The following is a 25,634-nucleotide window of genomic DNA, read 5'->3' on the forward strand; positions in this document are numbered from 1 at the left end:
AGCCCAGTGACTGCAGTTCTGGGATTAGTCTAATGAGGAACAAGACTGGTTTACTGCAATGCGCTCTGTGTGGGGCTGCCCTTAAGGCTGCTCCAGAAGCTGAAGCTAGTGCAGATTGCAGCAGCTTAGATATTGTTGGGAGATGCCCCTTTTCAGCATGCAACTCCTTTGCTGAGGAAACTGTACTGGCTGCCCATTTGCTACCAGGCCAGGTTTACGGTTTTGGTACTAGTGTACAAAGCCCTAAACAACTGGGGACCAGGATACCTGAGAGAGCGCCTTCTCCCTTACCAACTTGCCTAGTCACTGAGGTCATCAGAGGGCATATTCCTGGTGGTTCCACATGGACCTATCGCCCAATTGGAGTCCTCAGGAGAGGAGCCTCCAATGTGTGTGTGTGGGGTGGGGGGCTTTCTTTGGAACTCCTCCCCGGAGGTCAGGCAGGCACCAAGACTGTGTTGCTTCTGGCGCCTCCTAAAAATAGCTCTGTTCCAGGAAGCATTCCTTAAATGACCAGCCACAGGTTTTATTGGCATTCTGTCTTTAATGATTTCAATATAGTGATTTAATCTTTTATCTTTTGACTGTTGTACCTCACTCCAGAATCTGTTTGGATGGAGAGCGGCGTACAACTGTTGCAAATAAATAAATAAATCATATATATATATATATATATATATATATATGCATGCGCTTAAGTTCATGTCATTCCTTGGAAGGGCCCACCATTTCCCCTGCAGTAGCAGGCAGCAGGGCTGACAGATATGGCTGAGTAAATCTTTCCAAGTGAAGGGCCCAGGCCAAGAGGTACAGTGGATGCACGGAGACATTGAACATGCAGGGTTTGTGTGGTGAAGAAGAGTAGGTTCAGCGCTGGTAATGCTGAGGAGCAGGAAGTATTCCAGCAGGGCTAGGGAACAGGCAGGAATGGGGTGAGGTTTTGAGTCTAAGATGCATACCAAGGCCAGCAGTAACACCCACTGCTCTTGTCTGCCCTGCTCCACCCTTAATGGCCTATCACTCCAAGCAGCTCCAGGTGCCTGGATCCAGCTGCTCTTTTAATATCTCGCAGTATCCTTGACTCTAGCATCGTTCTGAAGCATTGTGGGAAATTTAAATGGCAGCTAGACCCTACTACCCAGCATGCTGCCATCGCAACCAAGTAAGCCCATTAGGGCCCTCTGACAGAGGAGGAGGCAGCCCACCAGAGGACAATGTACCAGGGGCCCCTCACACCTGGAACCAATCCTGTGGCACACAATAGGTCAGGCTTACACAAATTGCAAGCCACCAAGCTGAGCACAGCCCACCAGTCATGTAGACTGGCCCTCCAGGGGCTCAACAGACCTATTTTGGCTCCCTGGGAGTGCAAAAACAAGGGGGTTGTCCCGTAGTTACTTGGTGGCTGCATTTGTCTTGATGGGTTACAAGCTATGCAGGCAGGAAAAGAGTGGAGCAAAGCAGAGTGCTGGTGAATCTGCCTGGGGCCCAGGGCATCTGTGGCTTCCAAGGGATAGGGCAGTACCTTGGGGAACATGGCTCCAGTTCACTTCCCAGAAGGTCCCTAGTTCAGTCTATCCCATAGTGTTAGTCTGACCATTCATCGCATTTGGACGAGAATATAGGCAGCAGCACATCCCTTAAGGGCCCCCTTGCAACATCCCTTGGTGAATAGTTCAGTAGGAAAGAGGAGCAGTAGGAAAGAGGAATTGGATCTAGTTGTGAATGCTTCCACCGTGGGCTTGTCTCCTATGAGGCCTATAGCAGTTAGAGGCAGAACTGCCAATAGTCAGGGATTTAGGACAGATTATTGCACAAACATTTTCTCAAGAAGAATGGTAGACAGGGCAGCTTCAAGAGATTGTCCCCAGCTTTTGCTATCCTTTCTAATGATGAAATCTCCTATGGATCAGGCATGGGACAGGTTCCCCGAGCTACACTTCAGTTGCCTATAGTTAGCCTGTGCAAAAGCATATGACCTTGCCTCATGGTAGATTATCGGCAAGGGTACTTTTTGAGGTACGCAAAAGCCAACAAGTAGAAAAGTAAGACAAACACTGTTGATCTCATAGGTATTTTGACAATGATGTACTGTGTTAAGCCATCTAGGAGTGTTAATAAGTTACATTCTCCCTCCCCCACTACTGAAAGTCATTTCTTTTGTCAGAAATATTGCAGTAAAAACCAGCTTTTAAAAAACTTTGGCAAGACTACGAACACTAAAAACGGATTGTTAAACCAATGGATTGTTTTAAAAAAACTTTTAGTCCTGGTCTTTTTCTTGTTTAGCTCACACTGTTGCCTGGTTCATACATAATGCTAATGCTGCGGGTTGTTGAATTCTGGGATGTCATAACATGTGAACACAGCTAACAAACCATGGGTTTGTTAACCATAAACAACCCAGAAAGAGAACCCATGATTTGTTGTGGGATTGTGAACTCTTAAGTTGCTTAAACCATAGGTTGTCATTATGTGTGAACCCAGAACCATGGGTTGTTTCACCAGAGGCAGCAGACAAGAGTGGTAAAAAAACCCAGCTATTCTACAGCACCACAAAGGCATTTGGGATACAGGGAGGGAGTGGGCAAAGGAGGAGGGAAACAAACAACCCAGGGACTGAGAAAACAAACCACTGTTTTGTTCAATCATCTGCCAGACAAAACCTGAGTAGGGCAACAAACCATAGGTTGAATAAACCATGGATTAGCATTATGTGTGAACCAGGTCTGTGTGTTTTCTGTTGAAATAGCTTTTATCATCTGAAACAATGAAGTGTCTTGTGGCACCTTATTCATGGACTTTATTCCACTTCATCAGATACATCCAGATATCTTAGGGCTGTTTCTCATATTATATTTTCAAAGTATCCCCATAAAATTTTTCTCATGTGCATGCAAATATGTAATGTATCAATATGTAATACATGTAGAATTGTCACTATTTTTTTTCTGGCAGAGCTCCTGTGGCTTTTACAAGCTGCAGGACTAGCTGAAATGCAACAGGTGCAGCTTTTCCTATCACTCCATCCCTATTCTGGGAAAAACTACAGCTGTTACATTCCTGCCTGTGGTGAAGCTTCTAAACAGCTGCAACTTTTCCCGGCACAGAGATGCAGAGATGGAAAAGGCTGCACCTGTTGCATTTCTGCCAGTCATGCAGCTTTTAAAAGCACATGAAATCTTCCAGCAAACATAAAGGTGGCAACTCCAAATGTATGGATACATAAAACGTACACTCACAAGGGAACTGAGGTTGGTCACAACTTTCCTGCAAAGGGTGCATGATGGGTTTGTCCCTGTGGGCTGGTTCACTCATGGCCCAGATGCAGTGGCTACCCATGTGGTGTCTTGGGTTCGTGTACCTTCCTGAATTAAATATATACCAGGCTTAAGTAATGTGTAAAGAGACATTTATAATTATTAAAAATACCAATACATACTTCCGTTAATGGGGATTTGCACAGAGAAATATCTTGAGTGTATCATGCAAAAAATAATACTATTAAATTGATTGTCATGAGAAAATATATAGCTATATAACTCTTGGGAATGTCTCAAGTGATTCTGATTATCATTAACGTTCAGTTTAGTAATGTAATTATGTTAACAGATGAACAAAGTCATCAAAAATTATTCACCATTAACACTCTGCATGTCTAAGTATTTTGCAGTTTTAAAAAAACACGTAGCACGTAATTATCTTTTAATACACTTAGGGAGCAATCCTATGGCCGCTAGTCAGTGGCTAGACGGCCATAGGATATGTCAGTTTCCGGGAACTGACCTCGGAGCCTGCACCCCGAGGTTGGTTCCCAGAGAACTGACCTTCCCACCCCACCCCACCCCCCCCGCTCTGCCTCACAGGCAGCTCAGAACAGCTCTGCGCTCATAAGAGGAGCGCGGAGCAGCGAAAACAGGGCATTCTGGGGCGGGAAAGGCGAAAATGCCTGTACGACACATCCAGTGTGTCGTCCAGCAGTCACTTCCCGCAGCTAGACAGCTGGAATTGGCTGTCTAGCTGCAAATGCAGGGCTGCTGAAGCACAGAGGGGACGATTCCCTCCATGTTTCTCCTGCCCTGCATTGGATAGGCAGTTGCCTCCAAGTTCAGAGGCAGCCTCCTATCCCAGTAGGATTGCTCCCTCCACTGTCATCAGCAGATCTCCAGGCCTACAGCTTTTAAATGGCCTAATAGAGAGATAAAGCAAATGGTTGAAAGAATTTCCCCACTTCCAGAGAGCTACTGATAAGTGCCAACTCTTGTGTAGTATCAGCTTTCATAGATGAATGGCTGCCCCAGATTCAGCTGAAACAACAAGAGTAGCCATGTGGAGAGTGTGCCAGCCACCTCAGTTTGTGCTTATTTCAGCTAAAAAAGAGATCTCTCTGCACCCCTAAGTACAGTATGATAGACTCTAGTCCAAACACTATAAACCAGGGGCTTTGTTGGAAAGACTCTGACGTAAAAGTATTTGGAAAGTCGATCGTTAGAATTTATTTTGACTGCACAGAACCAAATATGCGAACAGTCCATAATAGTATTTTTTGCTAAAACTGTTCTCTCAAAGCTTCTGTTCCCAGCAGTTTGCTGGCGGTCCATACCTGTGGCTCAACACATCCCTTCAAACAGGTGCTTATGTTCCACTGAAGACCAATAAGATTAGGCATTCTCAATCCTTTGCTAAGCTGGGGGCTAAATTACAACCAATTATCTGCTGACCTGGCTGTGTTGTGCTGGCCAGCAACAAAGAGACATAAGATCCTGTGCAGTGAAGCTCCACCCAGTTCTTGCCATTTGCTGTAGGGAGGGAATAAGAACACAGGAGTCTTGTTATTTCCTGCATGTCTCAACCAAACACTGCTGAGACAGCTCATGAGGAACATGCAAGGTAGGCCTTGTTGTTTCTATTGCATGTATGTTGGCCTTGGAGAAACGCATTGGCCAGGCGCAGACATAGTGTTCATTCCTTGCAAATCAGCATGCCAGCAAGGTGTGCTCCTTCCCTCTTCCCCTCTACCTTGCACATTCCTCCCTTCCTTCGCGGTGTTAGTCTTATCTCTCTCATAATACTTCAAACTTGGGGTCATCCCATGAAGCTGATTGGTGGGAGATTCAAGACAGATAAAATAAAAGGAAGTATTTCATCACAAAGTGCATATTTAAACTGTGGACTTTGCTACCACAAAGCATAGTGGTGGCCATCAATTTGGATTACTTTAAAAGGGGATTAGACAAATTCATGGAGGAGAAGGCTCTCAATGGCTACTAGTCCTGATGGCTATACGTTACCTCCAGTATCAGAGGCAGTATGCCTATATACACCAGTTGATGGGGAACATGAGTGGGAGGCTGCTGTTGCGCTCATGCCCTGCTTGTGGGTTTCCCATGGGCAGCTGGTTGGCCACTGTGTGAACAGATGGTAGACTAGATGGACCTTTGGTCTGATCCAGCATGGCTGCTCTTATATTAACTGTATCCTAGAGTAATAAAGGAACTGGCAGAAGAACTCTCAGAACCGCTGTCTATTCTCTTTGAGAAATCATGGAGGATGGGGGAAGTGCCAGATGACTGGAGGAGGGCTAACGTTGTCCCTATCTTCAAAAAGGGCAAAAAGGAGGAACCTGGGAACTACAGACCAGTCAGTCTGACATCAATCCCTGGGAAAATTCTGGAGCAGATCATAAAGCAATCCATCTGGAAGCACCTTGACAACAATGCTGTGATTACTCGAAGCCAACATGGATTTGTCAAAAACAAGTCCTGCCAGACAAATCTGATCTCATTTTTTGATCAAGTAACCTCCCTTGTAGACCGTGGGAATGCTGTAGACATCATATACCTTGACTTCGGCAAAGCTTTCGACAAAGTGCCCCATGATATCCTGATGAGCCAAACTAGCTCAAAGTGGGCTAGATGAAACAACAATCCGGTGGATCCACAGTTGGCTACAGAATCGGACTCAAAGAGTGCTTATCAATGGGACCTTCTCAAAGTGGGGAGAGGTAACGAGTGGGGTACTGCAGGGCTCAGTCCTGGGCCCAGTGCTCTTCAACATTTTTATTAATGACTTGGAGGAGGAGGTACAGGGAATGCTGATCACATTTGCAGATGACACAAAATTGGGAGGGATAGCTAATACTTTGGAAGACAGAAACAAAATTCAAAGTGATCTGGATAGACTGGAGCGCCTGGCAGAAAACAACAGAATGACATTTAATAGGGACAAATGCCAAGTTCTGCACCTAGGAAAAAGAAACCAAATGCACAGTTACAAGATGGGGGATATGTGGCTCAACCACACTACAAGCGAGAAGGATCTTGGAATTGTTGTTGATCACAAGCTGAATATGAGCCAACAATGTGATGTGGCTGCAAAAAAGGCCAATGCTATTTTGGGCTGCATTTATAGAAGAATCGCGTCCAAATCCCGGGAAGTACTAGTTCCCCTCTACTAAGCACTGGTTAGGCCTCATCTGGAGTACTGTGTCCAGTTCTGGGCACCACACTTTAAGAAGGATGCAGACAAACTGGAGAGGGTTCAGAGGAGGGCAACAAAGATGATCAGGGGACTGGAAACAAAGCCCTATGAAGAGAGACTGAAAGAACTGGGCATGTTTAGCCTTGAGAAGAGAAGACTGAGGGGAGATATGATAGCACTCTTCAAGTACTTGAAAGGTTGTCACAGAGAAGGCCAGGATCTCTTCTTGATCATCCCAGAGTGCAGGACACGGAATAATGGGCTCAAGTGACAGGAAGCCAGATTCCGGCTGAACATCAGGAAAAACTTCCTGACTTTAAGAGCAATACGACAGTGGAACCAATTACCTGGGGAGGTGGTGGGCTCTCCCACACTGGAGGCCTTCAAGACGAAGCTGGACAGCCATTTGTCAGGGATGCTCTGACTTGGATTCCTGCCTTGAGCAGGGGGTTGGACTCGATACTATTCTATGATTCTATGATCTATACGGATGCTACCCATGGTTAATGCTAACCAGGGTTCCGTCTTATCGAGGATTTGAAATCAAGGCTTGAAGTGGGCTTGCAAATCCTAATTAGAGGGAACTGGTTAACATTAAACATAGCTGACATCACTGCTGATGTAATGCTAAAGGATGCAAAGAAGGAAAGAAAGAGGGAGTTCACATTTACAGGAATAGGGAAGGGTGCATGCATTTCCTCATGAACTGGTAGTTCTTTTCAACCTGTTAGACTACAAAGAGCACCAAACAAACCTTTTACTGTGCACCTTAACTGAAAAATATCCATGCTAAGATACAGGGATCACTATATCCTCTGTAAATGGGGTCTTTCACTAGGAGCTAGAGAGCACATTACTCCCAGTTAATAATATAAACTGTACCAAGGCAACTTTAAGATCACTGCCAGTCACTCATTCTAGGAGCTTTCCTATTTTTTGTAAGAATGCCACAGGATTCTCTGGCTATGAAGGAAGTCCTCAGCTGTTGTGAGAATGCCAAGCTGTGTGATGAAAACCAGCAGGTGGCAGTATCATTTGATTCCCGTTCTCACAAGCATAAGGGAAGTAGATGAGCATTGATTGATCAGGGTGTAACTAAGGAGCCCTGAATCACAATTAGGTTGTGTGAGTGGCAGTGTCACCAGTTTTTTCAGTCCCAACTCACAGAGTCAGATTTTGAAATGAATTGAGTTCTATGAGTTTACCAAGGGGATGGGAATAAATTTGGCCTTTGAATGTTGCCTGACCTTTGGTTTCCTAGCAACACAAAGCCACTCAGTAGAATATTTTCTAGGATCTAGGGTACCTAATTTACACATATCAAATATTAGCTGTGTGCTAAGGCTGGCTTTTTTTCCTGTTTTGACTTCTCAGCCAATTTCATTAATAAGCAATGGAGAAAGCATTTACTGGCTGCCTTTCCCTTCCAAAACTCACTGGAATTGTCAGGAACATACCTGTTGAATAAAAGCTCCAAGCAGCCAATCTGCTGCTGCAGTAGCAGCATTGTTATCTAGGCTTCTTTTTGCTCTGTGAATTCACAGAAGATCTCTCCAGGAATGGATTGTATCATAGAGAAACCATTTTTCCTTCATAAAATAAGATAATTTTGAATTGCTGTAGTGTGTGTCTACCAATGTTGTATCAGTGGTTTAACTGGAACCAGTGCACAGTTGAAGTTGTGTTCCTAGTGGATAAGAAATACCATAATCACAGCTGTACCTCCAGCTCTTATTGTCACACATGGCCTTAAACTAGATATGCACAACCTGTGACCTACCAAGCCAAACATAGATAATCGGCCATGATCAGTTTACCAAATATTCAAGTAAACATCTTGGTTTTGCTGCCAGCCTGGGATTACAAAAAAATGGAGCATCTGGAAGACCAGGGTACATGGCTGATGGGTTACAAGGTGTGCAGGTCAGATTAATGAATTTGTTAGTCTCACAGTTATCCTAGAAGAAGAGTTGCAGTGGCCAATGGCTGATGCTTGGTGATGGGAACAACTTACCTTCACACAGAAGCTAATCAGTGACAGTTTCTTTAATTCAAGGTATCTTCCCCAGTATCTGTGGTCAAAATGTCATGGAGATGTCTGTGTCAATTTTCTGATAACATTGCAAAATACCTCTCCAGAAAAGACCTGTCAAGTCATGACTAGTGGGTTGTTGTTGTTTTTTGACTTGCAGTCAAAAATGTATTTTCAGTTGATGCAGCCTGGGGAAGTAGTTTTTTTTTTAACCATGTGTATGCTAAACCCTTGCTGTTCTTGGCTGGTGACATCTAGCAGAAGGGGATTAATGTCTCCTTGTGAGAGGGAGTGGTGCCAGCCACCTCGAAGGAGGTATTTGCCAATTGCAGATATACCCCTTTTTGTCAAGGTACTTGAGTGAGTGGTGGTTGTATACCTCCAAGTTATTTGGAAGAAACTGATTTTCTCGACTGGTTTCAGACCTGATCTTGGCATTGATCTGCCTTGGGCACCTTGATAGGTAACTTATACCAGGAAAGAAATAGGGGGAGTGCAGCCCTGTAATTATCATGGACATCTTGGTGGCTTTTGGAACCAACAGCCATGGTGTCCTTCTGGACCGGCTATGTGAATTCGAAGTTGGGAGCATGGTGATACAGTGGTTCCACTCCTATTTGCAGGGTTGGTACCAGAGGTTAGCATTTGTGTTATGGCAGCATTCCCCAATCCGGTGCTCCCCAGATGTGTTGGGATGCAACATCCATCATTCCCAGCCAGCATGACCAGTGATTAGGAATGCTGGAAGTTGTAGTCCAAAGCGTCTGGAGGGCACCAGGTTGAGGAAGACTCCATTATGGGGTCCTACAAGGGTTCCATCTTGTCCTCCATGCTTTTTAACATCTCTTATAAAGCTGCTGGGAGATGTCATCCAGGGATTGGCGGCTAAATGCCATTGGTATGCTGATGACACTCATCTCTAATTCTGTTAAACTCTGTACTACAATTCATTTAAATGCAAATTTACTTTAACTGTGTAACATGGGGGGCTGGGGGCATGTTTCTCTTGCATGTTTTCTTCTTTGATATGCACTTTAAAGAATAATCTTGTGGCCACAAAAACGTTTAAATAATTAATATGCACATTTTATAACTAAATGTAGGGTAGTTGAGTATTTTAAAACTAGTCCTTCCTTTGAATGAGATCACCCTTTCCCAACATGTTGCCGTCCAGATATGTTGGACTGCAAGTTCCATCATCCCCAGCTAGCATGGCCGATGGTCTTGCCTGATGGAAGTTATAGTCCAAAACTATTAACATAATAATTCTGTCATTCTCCTCTGTTTGAAAAGTATGTCTGTTAAGGCTTCAAACTGTAATTTGTCCATTCATAAACTAATAATTAATGTAGGACTTCTGATTTTATATCGGCGAGGCCCCAAATTAAGGGAACATTTATTTACTTTTAGAGGCTATTTTGGTCCTGGTATTTACAGCAAATGAAAAATAAACATCTTAAAGATGAGCTTTCCTTCTAACTGGGGGTTAGAAATTTCTGTATATGCTATCATGAGTTCTCTCATGCTTATTTCAGTATCTCAAGAAGGCAGTTATATTAAGTTTGTTGTTGTTGTTCAGTCGTTCAGTTGTGTCCGACTCTTCGTGACCCCATGGACCATAGCACGCCAGGCCTTCCTGTCCTCCACTCTCTCCCAGAGTGTGCTCAAGTTCATATTCATTGCATTGGTAATGCTATCTAGCCGACTCATCCTCTGCCGTCCCCTTCTCCTTTTGCCTTCAATCTTTCCCAGCATCAGGGTCTTTTCCAGTGAGTTTTCTCTTCGCATTAGGTGGCCAAAATATTTGAGCTTCAGCTTCAGTAACTATTAAGTTTGTTGCTAATATGTAAATACATTTAAATTTAATTATTAAAAGTAATAATAACAGACAATTAATATTTAATTGGATTACAGCTTAAAGTGTCTAGACTGTATACAAAGCAGATGTACATGGAAGTGGGAGTTCCATTTGAAGTAAGTGAGAATCTGAATTAGAGGGGTCAGGAGAAGGCAAGATTTTGACAGTAAAATGAAGACTGCTGGAAAAACCATATGGCTGAAATAATCCCCCATTGCTGAGAGAGGTTACTGCTATAAAGTCTGTGATATTAGTTTGTATGCAGTACAAGGAAGAGTACATCTGTTACTTTAAATTAGGGACATTGTGTTGAGTTCATGATGGCATAGTCCTTGTTCAGACACGTGGCCCAGACCTCCTGACTCTTGCCTTAAACAATGATGCTCCTTCTTTTTGGTCATTAGGAGTTAGGTGGGAGAGGACAGCTGTCTCTTAATTAGTGTTTCACAGCATGTTTTTTTTTTCTTTTCAAATGGGCAAATCTGTGACTGTCCAGAAGCCTGATTGATTTTTCTTCTGCGGAAGACCACTGACCGATAACAATGTGGCAAAAGGGGGAGAGGCCAGATTGAGCCTTATCTAGCAGGGACTGTAGGTTTTAATTAGGACGACCTTAGATGAAATGGCAACAGACATTTCACAGGTGGAGAGGAGGGACTATCAAGGTTTCCAGCTGGGGTCTATGCTTGGGGTCCTGCTGCCAGTTTTAGTAAGATGTGTTTGCCCTAAAGGAAAATAAAAATCTTTAATCTCTTCTCTTTCTCTTCCCAACCCCCCACAACACTTTGAACATCTGTTCAAAGCATCTGTTTTCCATGGACAGAAAGGCATCCCAAGTCTTCTGCTCACTCTGTCACATTTACGGACACATTTACACACACACACACACACAAAGGTTAAGTTCTTGGACACTTGCAGATTGGACCAGGATTTTTAGCGTATGATAAAACATTTTCAGTTTGAGTACTTATCAACAATATGGAGGCAATAATGCAGGATCACTTTTGCCCCTTTATAGACATTCCCTTTTTTCTGACCAGCTTAGGACTATATGGGAAATGGGCACAAGTCTCCCATTCTGAGTAATGTCCTGCCTAGGAAGATTGCTCCATGGACCCATATGTTGATCCCTTGCCACTGGCAGAGCTACACCTGCGGTGGAATGGATACTGTCCCTTTTTCTCTCTTTCCTAAAGAAATTAACATTCTTTTCCACCTGCAGCAAAGCTTATCCCTATAAAAAAAGACCACTGTCCATTCCTTCATTGTTGTTATTATTCAGTCATTAAGTCGTGTCTGACTCTTTGTGACCCCATGGACCATAGGACGCCAGGCCTTCCTGTCCTACGCTGTCTCCTGGAGTGTGCTCAGTTTCATATTCATTGCATCGGTGATGCTATCTAGCCATCTCATCCTCTGCCATCCCCTTCTCCTTTTGCCTTCAATCTTTCCCAGCATCAGGGTCTTTTCCAGTGACTTTTCTCTCCGCATTAGGTGGCCAAAATATTTGAGCTTCAGCTTCAGTATCTGTCCTTCCAATGAGCACTCAGGGTTGATTTCCTTTAGGATGGACTGATTTGACCTCCTTGCAGTCCAGGGGACTCGTAAGAGTCTTCTCCAGCACCACAGTTCGAAAGCATCAATTCTTCGGCACTCAGCCTTCCTTATAGTCCAGCTCTCACAGCCATACGTTACTACTGGGAAAACCATAGCTTTGATTAGACGGACCTTTGTCGGCAAGGTGATGTCTCTGCTTCTTACTATGCTGTCTAGGCTTGCCATAGCTTTCCTCCCAAGGAGCAAGCGTCTTTTAATTTCATGGCTACAGTCACCGTCTGCGGTGATCTTGGAGCCCAAGAAAGTAAAATCTGTCACTGCTTCCATTTCTTCCCCTTCTATATGCCAGGAAGTGATGGGGCCAGATGCCATGATCTTAGTTTTTTTAATGTTGAGTTTCAAACCAGCTTTTGCACTCTCCTCTTTCACCCTCAACAAGAGGCTCTTTAGATCTTCTTCGCTTTCTGCCATTAGGGTGGTATCGTCTGCATATCTGAGGTTGTTGATAATTCTCCCGGCAACCTTAATTCCAACCTGTGATTCATCCAGCCCGGCGTTTCTCATGATGTACTCTGCATATAAGTTAAATAAGCAGGGCAACAGTATGCAGCCTTGTCGTACTCCTTTCCCAATTTTGAACCAATCGGTTGTTCCATGTCTGGTTCTTACTGTTGCTTCTTGGCCCTTGTACAGGTTTCTCAGGAGACAGGTAAGGTGGTCTGGTACTCCCATCTCTTTCAGAATTTGCCACAGTTTGTTGTGATCCACACAATCAAAGGCTTTAGTGTAGTCAATGAAGCAGAAATAGACGTTTTTCTGGAATTCTCTTGCTTTCTCCATGATCCAGCGAATGTTGGCGATTTGATCTGTAGTTCCTCTGCCTCTTCGAAACCCCGCTTGTACTTCCGGTAGTTCTCGGTTCACATACTGCTGAACCTAGCTTGTAGGATTTTGAGCATAACCTTGCTGGCATGTGAAATGACCGCAATTGTACAGTAGTTTGAACATTCCTTTGGAATTGGAATGTAAACTGACCTCTTCCAGTCTTGTGGCCACTGTTGAGTGTTTCAAATTTGTTGGCATATTGAATGCAGCACTTTAATAGCATCATCTTTTAGGATCTTAAATAGCTCACCTGGAATACTGTCATCTCTGCTAGCTTTGTTGTTAGTAATGCTTCCTAAGGCCCACTTGACTTCACTCTCGAGGATGTCCGGCTCAAGTTCAGTGAGCGCACTATCATGGCTGTCAGGGACATTCAGATCTTTCCTGTATCGTCCTTCTCTGTATTCTTTCCACCTCTTCTTAATCTCATCTGCTTCTGTTAGGTCCCTGCCTTCTTTGTCCTTTATCATGCCCATCTTTGCACAAAATGTTCCCTTGAGATCTCCAATTTTCTTGAAAAGATCTCTAGTCCTTCCCATTCTATTGTTTTCCTCCATTTCTTTGCATTGTTCATTTAAGAAGGCCTTCTTGTCTCTCCTTGCTATTCTCTGGAACTCTGCATTCAGTTGGGTATATCTTCCCCTTTCTCCCTTGCTTTTTGCTTCCCTTCTTTCCTCAGCTACTTGTAAAGCCTCATCAGACAGCCACTTTGCTTTCTTGCATTTCTTTTTCTTTGGGATGGATTTCGTTGCTGCCTCCTGAACAATGTTATGGACCTCCGTCCATAGTTCCTCAGGCACTCTGTCTATCAGGTCTAATCCCTGAAATCTATTCCTCACCTCCACTGTATATTCATAAGGGATATGATTGAGGTCATACCTGAAAGGTTTAGTGGTTTTCCCTACGTTCTTCAATTTAAGCCGAAATTTTGCAACAAGAAGCTCATGATCTGAGCCACAGTCAGCGCCCAGTCTTGTTTTTACTGACTTTATAGAGCTTCTCCATCTTTGGCTGCAAAGTCCATAATCAACCTGATTTCGATATTGACCATCTGGTGATGTGCATGTGTAGAGTCGTCTCTTGTACTGTTGGAAAAGAGTGTTTTGCTATGATCAGCATGTTCTCTTGGCAAACTCAAATTAGCCTTTGTCCTGCTTCATTTTGTACACCAAGACCATGCTTGCCGTTATCCCGGTGATTTCTTGACTTCCTACTTTAGCATTCCAATCCCCTATGATGAAAAAGACATCTTTTTTTGGTGTTACTTCTAGAAGGTGTTGTAGGTCTTCACAGAACCGATCAACCTCAGCTTCTTCGGCCTCAGTGGTTGGGGCATAGACTTGAATTACTGTGATGTTGAATGGTTTGCCTTGGATTCGTACTGAGATCATTCTATCATTTTTGAGATTGTACCCCAGTACTGCTTTCCCCACCCTTTTATTGACTATGAGTGCTACTCCATTTCTTCTAAGGGATTCTTGCCCACAGTAGTAGATAAAATGGTCACCTGAATTAAATTCGCCCATGCTTGTCCATTTTAGTTCGCTGATTCCCAAGATGTCGATGTTCAATCTTGCCATCTCATGTTTGACCACCTCCAGCTTACCTTGATTAATTGATCTGACATTCCAGGTTCCTAAACGATGTTGTTCTTTACAGCATCGGACTTTCTTTTCACCACCAGACACATCCACAGCTGAGTGTCCTTTTGGCTTTGGCCCAGCCGCTTCACTCTTTCTGGTGCTACTTGGAAATACCCTCTGCTCTTCCCCAGTAGTATATTGGACACCTTCCGACCTGAGGGGCTCATCTTCTGGCGTCATATCTTTTAGCCTTGTGATACGTTCCATGAGGTTTTCTTGGCAAGGATACTGGAGTGGGTTGCCATTTCCTTCTCCAGTGGACCACATTTTGTCAGAACTCTCCGGCATGACCTGTCTGTCTTGGGTGGCCCTGCACGGCATAGCTTATGGCTTCACTGAGTTACGCATGCCCCTTCGCCACAACAAGGCAGTGATCCATGAAGGGGCCATTCCTTCATTATGTTTATATTATTATGAAAGTGCTGAAGCATGACTGAGCTAGTGCCATCATTGCAGTAAAATTGGACTGTACCCAGCCTCAGGGATCTAGGATTAAATGTTGCTTGATGTGATGGGTACATGCAGTAAAGATTTTTTAAAATCTCTCTCTCTCTCTTTCCCCCTCGCATTCAAACACACATACACATGTTATGCAGGCAGGCACCCACTGTTTCCTTACTCTGTGAACTGTCTCTTTTTGATCTTATTGTGCTGGTTGTTTTCCCCAGGTATCATGGCAGATGCTTTTAGACTAGAAACCAGTTGTGCCATCCTATATTGATTGCCACTGCTTCAAACATACTAGCAGGATCACAACTAGGAAAATGGCAACTGTTGCACTTAAAGCAGCCTTCCCTAACCTGGGTGCCTTCCAGATGTTTTGGACTACAACTTCCAGAATTCTTGACCATTAGTCATGGTGGCTGGGGCTGATGTGAGATGAAGTCCAAAACATCTGGAAGGGACCCCGGTTAGGGATGCCAGTACTAAACCAGCAGGGAGCTTTAAACCTCCATACTAAGAGGCACCTCATGTGTGAAGTCATTCCTATTTTGCTTTCCTGTTTTGTTGCTACCTTCTCGAGAGAAGCTGACACGTAGGAGTGGGTTTAGTCTCTTTGAGGGGAGTTGCAAAGCATAAGTGGTTTGAAATTTTCTTCTCAAGACTTACTTCCTATGTGCTGGCTTATTTTCCAGTCCATTATTTAGAGTTTAACAGCTCATAAATATGAGAGCTGTTGTGGTTCAGTGTTTGACTTGGATCTATGAGTCTGAATTCAAATTCTTGTCCAGCCAAGTATGGTCTTGGGCAAATCATGTTTTTCACCTCAGTTGCAAGCACTTCAAATGGAGATATTTGTAATGAACCACATAAGGACTGCAAAATGTTTTGCTTACTACAGATGCGGTGGGTTTGTAAATGCCAAAAGAGCAGGCAGTTAGATGAAAAATATTCAAATGTTTTGGCTTAGCTATTTTGGCTGTTGCTAAATCATACGTATCTGCCACTTTGTTAAGATCTTCTTCAGAAGCCTTGGATTGAATTATGTGTGAACTATGTTGGGGGATTACCCCCTCCTGGAGAAACATACTGTTGGCCTCCTGGTGACAGAAGACTGTTTTTTCGCAAGACTTTAGGGCCTTCTGAATGTGGAAGGAGATTTTCTCCCTTATCTATTTCATTGAGGTTTTCTGCTTGCTTTAGTAATGCTTTGCTGCTTATTTCATTGTTTTTAATTATTTTCGGCTGCTGTATATGATTTAAATATTGTTAGCTACCCTGAACAGCTCTTCCATACAAATGTTATTGTTTGCTTCTTATTCTCACATTAAAATATAAATGATTGCAAGGTCTTTTAGAAAACAAACTATAGGTGTGAAACAGTTCCTAGTTCCAAGAATAAGCAGATTTTATAGCAAGGTAGGATTGCTACCTTGCTATTAAAAAAATCTTATTCTTGCAGACAGGAACTATTTCACATCTGTGCTCTGTTGTAAAGATCTTAGCATTTCTTTATATTTTAATATTGAGAAGAAAGCAAACCATACCATACTGCAGATCTGCAGCACAAAGTTATCCACTAGCAAAATTAATTTGCATTTGAACTGAAATCTATTTAGAGTAATAACTGAAAAGAGTAAAATTTCCAGTTAATATCCTTTTCTCAGTTCTTTGTGGTTCTTTGTGGTAGCCCATCCTGTCTAGACTCTCAATTTTTTACACTTGCCCCTGGCTGCCAAGCCTTGGTTTCATCTTGTTTCTATCAACCCCTTTCACAATTCATGCCACCTTTTGTTAGGTTACCTGAAAGACCAGCTATTCAAAATAGCCTAGTATTTTTGTGTGACTTCACATGCACCCTGCACATGATGGCGTACATATGAACTCCTGTGTAATTTGCACATTAAGAAAATTGCCTTCCTTCATGTGAGGGTTTTTTTTTATTAATTCATTTGTTTTATCAAAGGAAATAATTAATACACTTTTTAAAGGCCATCAATGTCTGGGATCCACATAGCCTTTGAGACTGCCTCTCCCTCTACGTGCCCCCATCCCTGCAAATTAAGATGTGGATCAGGATGATCTAAGCAAGAAGTAGGTCCTTTTAGACTGCTGTGGAATAATTAGCCCTCCAGCAGAGGAGTGTCATCAAAGCAAATATTAGATATCTTCTGTTCCTGGATTGGTTTGATTATTTTACTCGAAATCGTAGATTTAAATTATTGTTGTAGGCTTTCATGAGTGCAAGATGAAGCAAGAATATAAACAAATGGTGGGAAATCTTTGGAGGTGTCAAGATGTCTTGTCCTTGGGGTTTTTCCCCAATGGTCACTATTATGACACCAGCGTTACACTTCAGCAGGCGCAAGGCAGCTTAGAACAGATATTTATCAGCTTAAGAGATCATGAGTTTCAGTCATATAAACTCCTAAACACTTGAAGGCTTGAGCTACAAAACCTTCTAGCAAACAGTTATAATGACATATCATGGGGCGTTTATATCAGCTGTCTTTAACAGGTCTGTCTAGTATCTTATTGAAATAGGTTTCAGCTGTTTGAATTGTTTGAAATGTTTTAAATGTTCGCATGTTAAAAATTTATACTATGTTTTAGCATCATGTATCTGTGGTTTGTTAATTTTCGTGAATTGTGAACCACCCAGGAGTTTGGGCATTGGGTGGCATAGAAATGAAAATCATCATTGTACAAAAATAAATAGGGAAGTCACACAATTGCAAATATATATATTTTAAACTACCTTAGAGAAGTAAACTTCCCACATTATTATTTATTACATTTCTATGCCGCCCAGTATCCAAAGCTCTCTGGTGGTTTACAAAAGATTAAAACATTAAAAGTACAATATAGAACATCATATAAAACATTTACAAAATAATGTAAAACACTCAACAAATTAAAAAAAATCCAGGACCAGCTAGAACCTTATCATATGCTGCTAAATGCCTGGGAGTAGAGGAAAGTCTTAACCCAGTGCTGAAAGGATCACGATGTTGGCCACAGGCAGTCCTCAGTTGGGAGAGAGCATTCCACAATTGGGGGCCCACTACTGAGAAGGCCTTCTCCCTTGTTCCCACCCTCCAAACCTCTCTCAGAGGAGGCTCCTGGAAAAGGGCCTCAGATGATGATCATAGTGTACAAGTAGGTTCATACCAGGAGAGATGCCTATCAGGCATTTTGGTCCCAAGCCATGTAGGACATCATAGGTCAAAACCAGCACCTTGAATTAGGCTTGGAAACATACAAGCAGCCAGTGCAAGCAGCCCAGAATTGGTGTTATATGTTCAGAACTTCTGGACACTGCAGTCTATCTGGCTGCCACATTTCGCACAAGCTGCAGCTTCCGAACCGTCTTCAAGGGCAGCCCCATGCTGAGTGCATTGCAGTAATCTAACTTGGAGGTTACCAGAGCACAGCCTGCTGAGACCAAGTTACCCCTGTCTGGATTAAGGATGTACGGATTTTGTAAAATCCGTTCCATCTGCATTTTGTGGATTGTCAGGTGCCTTTTGTTCCGTATTCCATTCATTGATGGAATCTGTTTTTTTCCCATTTCCCAAATTTGCAAAAAACAACAACAGCAACACCCCTTCACATTTTCATGCTTTAGCCTATGGGGGAAATGCACATTTTCAGCTGTTTCTTTTTAATTGTATATATTTGACTAAATTTGCATAAAAGTCTGGAAAGTAAAAAAAAAAAAAACAGTCCACAAGTCTGAAGAATCCGTGCGACTCAGGGAGAGCTGGTCTGCTGCGGAATCCACAGATTGGGTTCATAGAAATCCAAACTCATTTGATTCCGTTACGGATTTCTCTAACATCCCTAGTCCAAATAGGGGCGTAGCTGTTCCACCAACTGAAGCTGGTAGAAGGCACTCCATGCCACTGAGGCCACCTGAGCCTTCAGTGACAAAGATGATACCAGGAGAACCCCCAACCTACAAACTTGCTTCTTCATGGGGAGTGCAGCCTGATCCAGAACAGGTTGAACACCCTCCATCTGGTCAGAAGAACCACCCGCTAACAGCATCTCGGTCTTGTCCGGATTGAGCTTCAGTTTATTAGCCCTCATCCAGTCCATTGTTACAGCCAGGCACCAGTCTAACTCATCCACAGTTTTACCTGGTGACATCGAAAAGGCGAAGTAGAGCAGTGTGTCATCAGTATACTGATGACAATGGGCTCCCAGACTCCAGATGACCACGTTCAGTAGTTTCGTGTAGATGTTGAATAGCATGGGGGACAAAACAGAACCCTGCAGAACTGCATACTGGAGAATCCACAGGGCTGAGCAGTGCCTCCCAAGCACCACCTTCTGGAGGTGCCCGTTCAAGTAGGGCCAAAACTACTGCAATGCAGTATCTCCCACTCCCAACTCAGACAATCACCCCAAAAGAATACCAGGGTCAATGGTATTGAAAAGCCACCAAGAGATCAAGGACAATCAACATGCTCACATTTCCCCTGTCCCTCTCCTGATACAGGTCATCATACAGGGCAACCAAGACTGTTTCCATACCAAAATCTGGCCTGAACTTGACTGAAATGTATCCAGATAATTGGTGTCATCCAAGAGTGTCTGGAGCTGGTCAACAATCACCTGTTCAAGGACCTTGCCCAGGAAAGCAACATTTGCCACCGGCCAAAAGTTGTTGAGATCTTCCGGGTCCAACAGGGATTTCTTCAGGAGTGGTCTCTCCATTGCCTCTTTGATTTGAGAGCTGTGTGTTACTCTAGACTTTCCTTGGCCCTATGCAGTACTTGTAATTAAGCCTCCACCTCTTTTTGCTTGTATTAGGTCTTGTCTACACATGCAGCAGTATGAATGATAAAATTTTGAGGTGTTGGAATGGATGGTGCCACTTCAGAGTGCTGGCAGGAGTTGCCGGTTTTGAATGTTTCCCACATTTAAACAACAACAAAAAATCTCCTCCTTGCAATTGGAAACCTAGAATATCAGGTAGAAAGGCTGTATTGCAGCCCACTTACCACTGTGCTACACTTTCCTCTTGCAAGGAACTTTTAAACGGAACATTAAACATATGATTTCCAACCTGTAGCCTGAAGTTATATAGTTCATTCTACCACCTAATTTCCAGCCTTAGACTGCTGCATGTGTAGATCATGCCTTAGCCGCAAGAGGAAAAGAGCAGGCTCCTGCCTTCTACCAGCCCATAGAGGCAGTGGTGGTAGAAGAGCCTGACCCCACCACTTGCTTATTCCTCCTGCCCCATACTTCTCCCTCCCAGCAAGGGAAGATTCCCTGGATTCTGTAGCTGCAAATCCAGCATGACCTTGGCCTTCTGCTGGAAAAGAGCTAGCTGCTGATGGTGAAGCAGTATCTTGTTCATTTGGTATTTTCCATGTTACACAAAAAACGAAGGTAGCTGCCACCTGAAAACATCTCAGTACTTGGTAGAGCCTAATTTGAATGTTTGCAGCCTCTTCCCACTCCATCTTAAGACTGTAGCCAAATGTAGACTCTGTGGCTTGAATATCAAACATTCCCCCCCCCCCATTTGCTTTGTTTACCATTGTGCCTGATGAAGAGTCACACATTTTGTGACCTTTGAGTTGACCTAATAAAAGTATTGTGGTGATCAAGATTTTGGACATTTTCTTTTGGCCATCAGTTTCCTTCACTTTTTGTGTAACTTTTTGAAGTGACTCCAAGTTAAACATTGGCTTCAATCAGGGAAACATCAGCACAGTGACAATCTCCAAACCACGGTATGAGAGATAAAAAATGAGCTACAACAGAGGTGGGGGACCTTTTTTGGTTGACAGCTGGATTCCCTCAATGGTCATGTGTTGGGGGCTGCATCTCAGTGGTGGGTAAAGCCACCCATTCTCTCTCTCTCTCCCCCCCGTCCCCCTTTTCCACCCCATCCAGCAGGCTGACAGGGGAGGAACATACCACTCTTGTCAGTGGTTTGGTCTGATCACTTGTACAGGGCTTTTGAAATTAGGCTGAGGGGTGCCTACCCCTGAACAGGCTCCTGTGCTCCTCCCTTCCTCCTCCCTTTTTGTCTGTGCCTAATCTCACTTTGCCGTAGTTTGGATGTCACAGCAAACTGTGGCTAGTGCAAAGATACAAACTGAATGTGATGCCATGCATGAAAGGAGAGGCGGAAGAATTTCCAGTCCTCCACACTATGATATGAATTAATTATAATTATTCTTAACACTTGTATAGCGCTTTCAAATGTTCAAAATTCTTCACATGCGTGATCTAGTTATAATCCTTACGGCAACTGTGTAAGGTACGTTGGTATTATTTTCTTCTATCTTGCAGATACGGTTAGCTGAGGTTGAGAGTGGCTTGCCTATATTTGAGCTGGGGACTTCCTGATTTGTAGCTCAGTCTCTAAGCCACTATGCTACACCAGACATAGAGTTCAAAGGTAGCAAAAGACCATCTAGGTCTGTGTGCTGCCACAAGTCAGGATCATCCATCCCAGAACAATTTACACAATCAAGACCATACATGTCCAGAATAGGAGCAGGGTGGAGAAAATGCTATATAAGCAAAGATCTCCGGATTACTCAGGCAAGTGAGTTGAACCACTATGTAATAAAGGAAGGTAAACGCTCACTACCACCCATGCACCAAAGTCGCTAGCCAGTCTGACTTGGAAGAACATCCCTTCTCAGTGCCAAATAATCATACCCTCAGTGTGGACAGAACCCATCTTCTGAGCTTTTCCGAAGAGGCATCATATTGGGTTACAGCTCCTTACCATTCTGCAACTGCCTGGTAGCAGTGGCACTTGTGCTCCAGAAGAAGTAGGTTCTGGTGGGGAGGGAATAAATTTTCCTGACCTCAGTGGTCCAGAACCAAAGATGCCTGAACAGAAAACCACAAGTGAACTTTCACAGATTTATCTGTCTCTGTCTTTAGCCCAGTGACAAGTTTTCGTTTCAGGGAGGTTGCTGAAGGATGCAACACCTCTAATAGTTAAAAAATCTCTGTTCTCTGAGGTGCATGGAGTTCCATCTCTACAGCGCAGAGCTCAAGAAGCTATTGCTCTTGTGTCGCTCATTTGCATGCTTTTCTATGTATCCCCCCTCCCCATAAAATCCCAGAGCCACGCCACACTAATTATCCTCAGAAAGGGTGGGGTTTCCATGGCAACTGAGTACTTTTTAAAGCACCAGGAATAGTGTTCATTATTGTTCAGTGTCTTTAGCAGTCCAGGGAAAAGGTCAGTGTGGCAGTTACTTTCCATATGAATTTTGGCCTCCCTGCTAAAGAGGAGTCTGAAATGCGCCTGCGACGCCTGTAAAATGGTGAGTGATAACTGAGCTTTCTGGTACTGTAAGAGTTATTTCATTTATTGTCTTGGGAAATGGGCACAGCAAAGTATTTACGTGGGGAAGAAACTCATGCAACAGGGGGAGAAAACTTCTCATATTATTATCTTCTCCCCACATTCTTTGCTATCGCAGAGGGAAATTTTGAAAGTTATAGTGAGTTTTGTAAAATTATATATTGTTTCTTTTCATGTCTGAATAGAAATGTTTCATTGTCTAAATATAAAACTGGCATAGTTTACTTCTGGTTGGCAGACATGGCTTTGATGTATTTGGTTCAGACCTCCTCCTCTTCCCCACACCCCAGGCAATGCAATGCAATTATAATGCTGTGCAATCCTGAAAATATTTCAGGGAAAAGAGGCATAAATGGGGAATTCGTGGCAGGAATTAGGGGAAAAAAGAAGTTAATACATTTATATCTGTACATTTTATTGCTATACAGAACATGTATATTGAAAAATAAAAACAGAACCTGTTGTAGAAAGTTATAATCATTCAGAAGAAATAACTTAAATCCAGTGTATTGAAACATCGTCTTCTTGCCTGTACAAAGTGTTTTGAACACGTCCATACTCATCCTGATTACAGAAAATCTTTATTGTCCATCAACAACTTTTCTTTAATTGCATATGGACATTTTTATCAGGCAGAAGTAAGTTCACTTAGCTAGAGGGATAGCTTCCATGGTGAAGGTTAAGCATATAATAACTTGACATCAGAATTCCGCGTGGCTTTTATTGTGGAAACTGAGGGTGCTTTCATGAAGTTTTGTGGTTTTGTTTTATACAGAGGATGAATGTTGGACTAATATATGTGGTCTTCAGACACTGACCGTAGGCACAATGACTTGAACATTGGGTCTTTGCGACACTTGTGCCTAAACTGGGGATTGATTATGACACCCTTGTAACATAATTTCACCTTTTCTCTTCAGGATTAATACAATATAACACAGCTTCTAAAGTGTGTGCTCTCTCTTTCATGTGAACTCATGCACACACACTGCAGCATATTTTAAATAATTGCATTTAAGTGTAACTATAATAAACAGCAATTTACCGCTCATTTTCAGGTTATAATTTTCTGAGATTTATACTTATCAGTAAAGGTATTCCCTTAAAAAGCAGAAAATAAAAAAGTGGTAGTTAACAGCTAACACTAAAAAAGAAGAGCATGATTCCTCCTTACATTAGATTAGTTAGGAATATTTAAAATCATTTGTTGCCTGATTTTGCATTCTTGACACAAATATCTATTGAAGAGGCTGGCTGTGATATTGTAGAACACATTTCATCACTAAAGAAAAGAAAGAATGAGGAGCGTTTTTCTATAAGTAAGCCGATTCTCCATGATTCTTAAGGGAATTAAAGCCCATATTTTGTGTCAGTGGCATTTGCCTTGTAAGTAGGGTTTGATTACCTCTTGGGAATACAAATCAAGGCATTTTATTTTTCCCAGGGCTCATAGCAATTCACTTAAAGATCCCATTATATTGTATCATTGTCAAGGCTACTTTATACTGTATCATTACTGTCAACAATTTGGAATTGCCAAATAGAAATGAAGGGAAGTGAGATGGAATTGCTGACTGGATTAAGCAATAATGAGATGTGAGACTTATCTCTGTACTTGTCCCTTTGGTTTACTGCATTTGGAAAAGGGTTGCTATCTTTTTTTAATTGGGCTTGCTTCTATGTCTTTAACAACAACCCAACACATGAGTGACACTTTTCTTACCACCTGTCTCCATGCCTCCAAGACTCAATGTGCTAAATTTCTGTATCTCAGGCTCCTGCTAAAGTCACAGAAACAAAGCCAATAAAAAGGTGGTGGCCCTGTTCTGAGGAGAGATGACACTAATTCTTGGAACATATGTCATTTTACATTTTGTACTTGTGTACAGATATACCTGAACACATCTTTTACAGTTGTCATGGCTGAAGGGTGCCATGTGTAACATTCGGTATGTAATCGTCCTTTTAAAGTACTCACAAAATGGAGGTTGATAGTTTCCCACTCCCTGTTGTTGAGATTTTAAAGGGACATAATCAGCTTTTACATGCGTGAGTCCTTCACTCTAGAAAAGGGTCACTTGTATTTTGAATCTCGGGGTATTTGTACCCAAGGAGACAGTATAAAGTGAGAATCAGCTTTGAAGTGTATAATTAAGAGCGATACAGCCAAGCTCAAGAGCTTTGAAAGTATGAATATCTGACTCATCCTAAATCTCAGGCTTGTAAATTCACCTTCATCAGTTAAATATCAAATGTGACTTGACAGAGTTTTGCTTTGTTTTTAGATGCCTGACCAGTTTGATCAGAATGTGGTGCTGAACCAGCTGCGTTATTCTGGTATGCTTGAAACAGTGCGGATACGAAGGGCTGGTTTTCCAGTGCGGAGGCCATTTCAGGATTTTCATAAAAGGTAAACTTGCTCTTTGTTTAAAAAGAAATATATTAGATGGGGTGTATGCAGTCCAAGTGGAACAATTTAAAAGAAGAGGAAATCACATTGTTGTTATTTTGTTCCTGTAGATACAAAGTCCTGATGAGAAATTTGACTCTCCCTGAAGATTTAAAAGGAAAGTGTACTGTCCTCCTTCATCTGTATGATAGCACAAACACTGAATGGCAACTTGGAAAATCTAAGGTAAAATAAAAATGAATTGCTAATACCAAACTAGGCAGCTTCCAGCTGCATTCCTGTTTGTGTATTAACACACAGTTAACACACCTTACCAAGTGACTTTGCCTCAGTTCCTAATCCAGCAAAATGTTAGCAGTTGGTGTCTTGCATCTGCATTATCAAACAGCACTAAAAGTATTTAACTTCTCTACTGTCTAGTGCAGTGGGAACATGCTCTAAATTTACTGGTTCTGGACTTTGGAATGCCAAACAATGAAATAAAAATGCAAGTCTCTAAACTGGGGAAATGGTTCTCTTTCGGGATATCCAGGGTGTCAGGGTAAAATAACTGAGTCTTTAATCGCACCTCCAAAGATATCACATCATTGGCAAACCTGGTTGTTACTTTTACACAGGGAGCAAACTCTGCAGAAGCGTGACCATGCATATGACAAATTTCCCCCTTGCTTTGTTACTACCCTATTTTTTCCCTCACAACTTATTTCTCCATTGTCTATTGAAGCTATATTGCCATACAGGCTTTTTAATCCAAAAAACAACATCTGTATAAATGGGGGGCACACTTGCTAACTTTTCTCCCTAAGAAGAAGTGTAGCCCTTGTGGTGCAAAAAGTGGGCGTTATGAATCTGAGCGCCAATTCAGATGTTACATTTTCTGGCACAGGATGGCTTCAGTGAGTGCACCTTGTTCTTGTATCTCCATATACATTTTATAAATGAATGTTTTACGATCCTAAACTGATGTGTCCTTAATA

The 25,634-nt window shown here is 42.6% G+C and overlaps 1 protein-coding gene across 1 annotated transcript in view; it reads left to right on the top strand.

Moving 5' to 3' along the window:
• MYO10 (myosin X) overlaps window positions 1-25,634 on the top strand; it is a 245,991-nt gene that overhangs the window by 178,228 nt on the left and 42,129 nt on the right. Inside the window, exons 20-21 of the mRNA XM_084850564.1 lie at window positions 24,533-24,657; window positions 24,768-24,882. Of these exons, the coding sequence (XP_084706690.1) occupies window positions 24,533-24,657; window positions 24,768-24,882 (240 nt within the window). The remainder of the gene's footprint in view (window positions 1-24,532; window positions 24,658-24,767; window positions 24,883-25,634) is intronic.

Source organism: Heloderma suspectum, chromosome 4 (genome assembly GCF_057233095.1).
Source record: "Heloderma suspectum isolate Gila_16-S chromosome 4, 16-S_ref, whole genome shotgun sequence".
Classification (NCBI taxonomy): Eukaryota; Metazoa; Chordata; class Lepidosauria; order Squamata; family Helodermatidae; genus Heloderma; species Heloderma suspectum.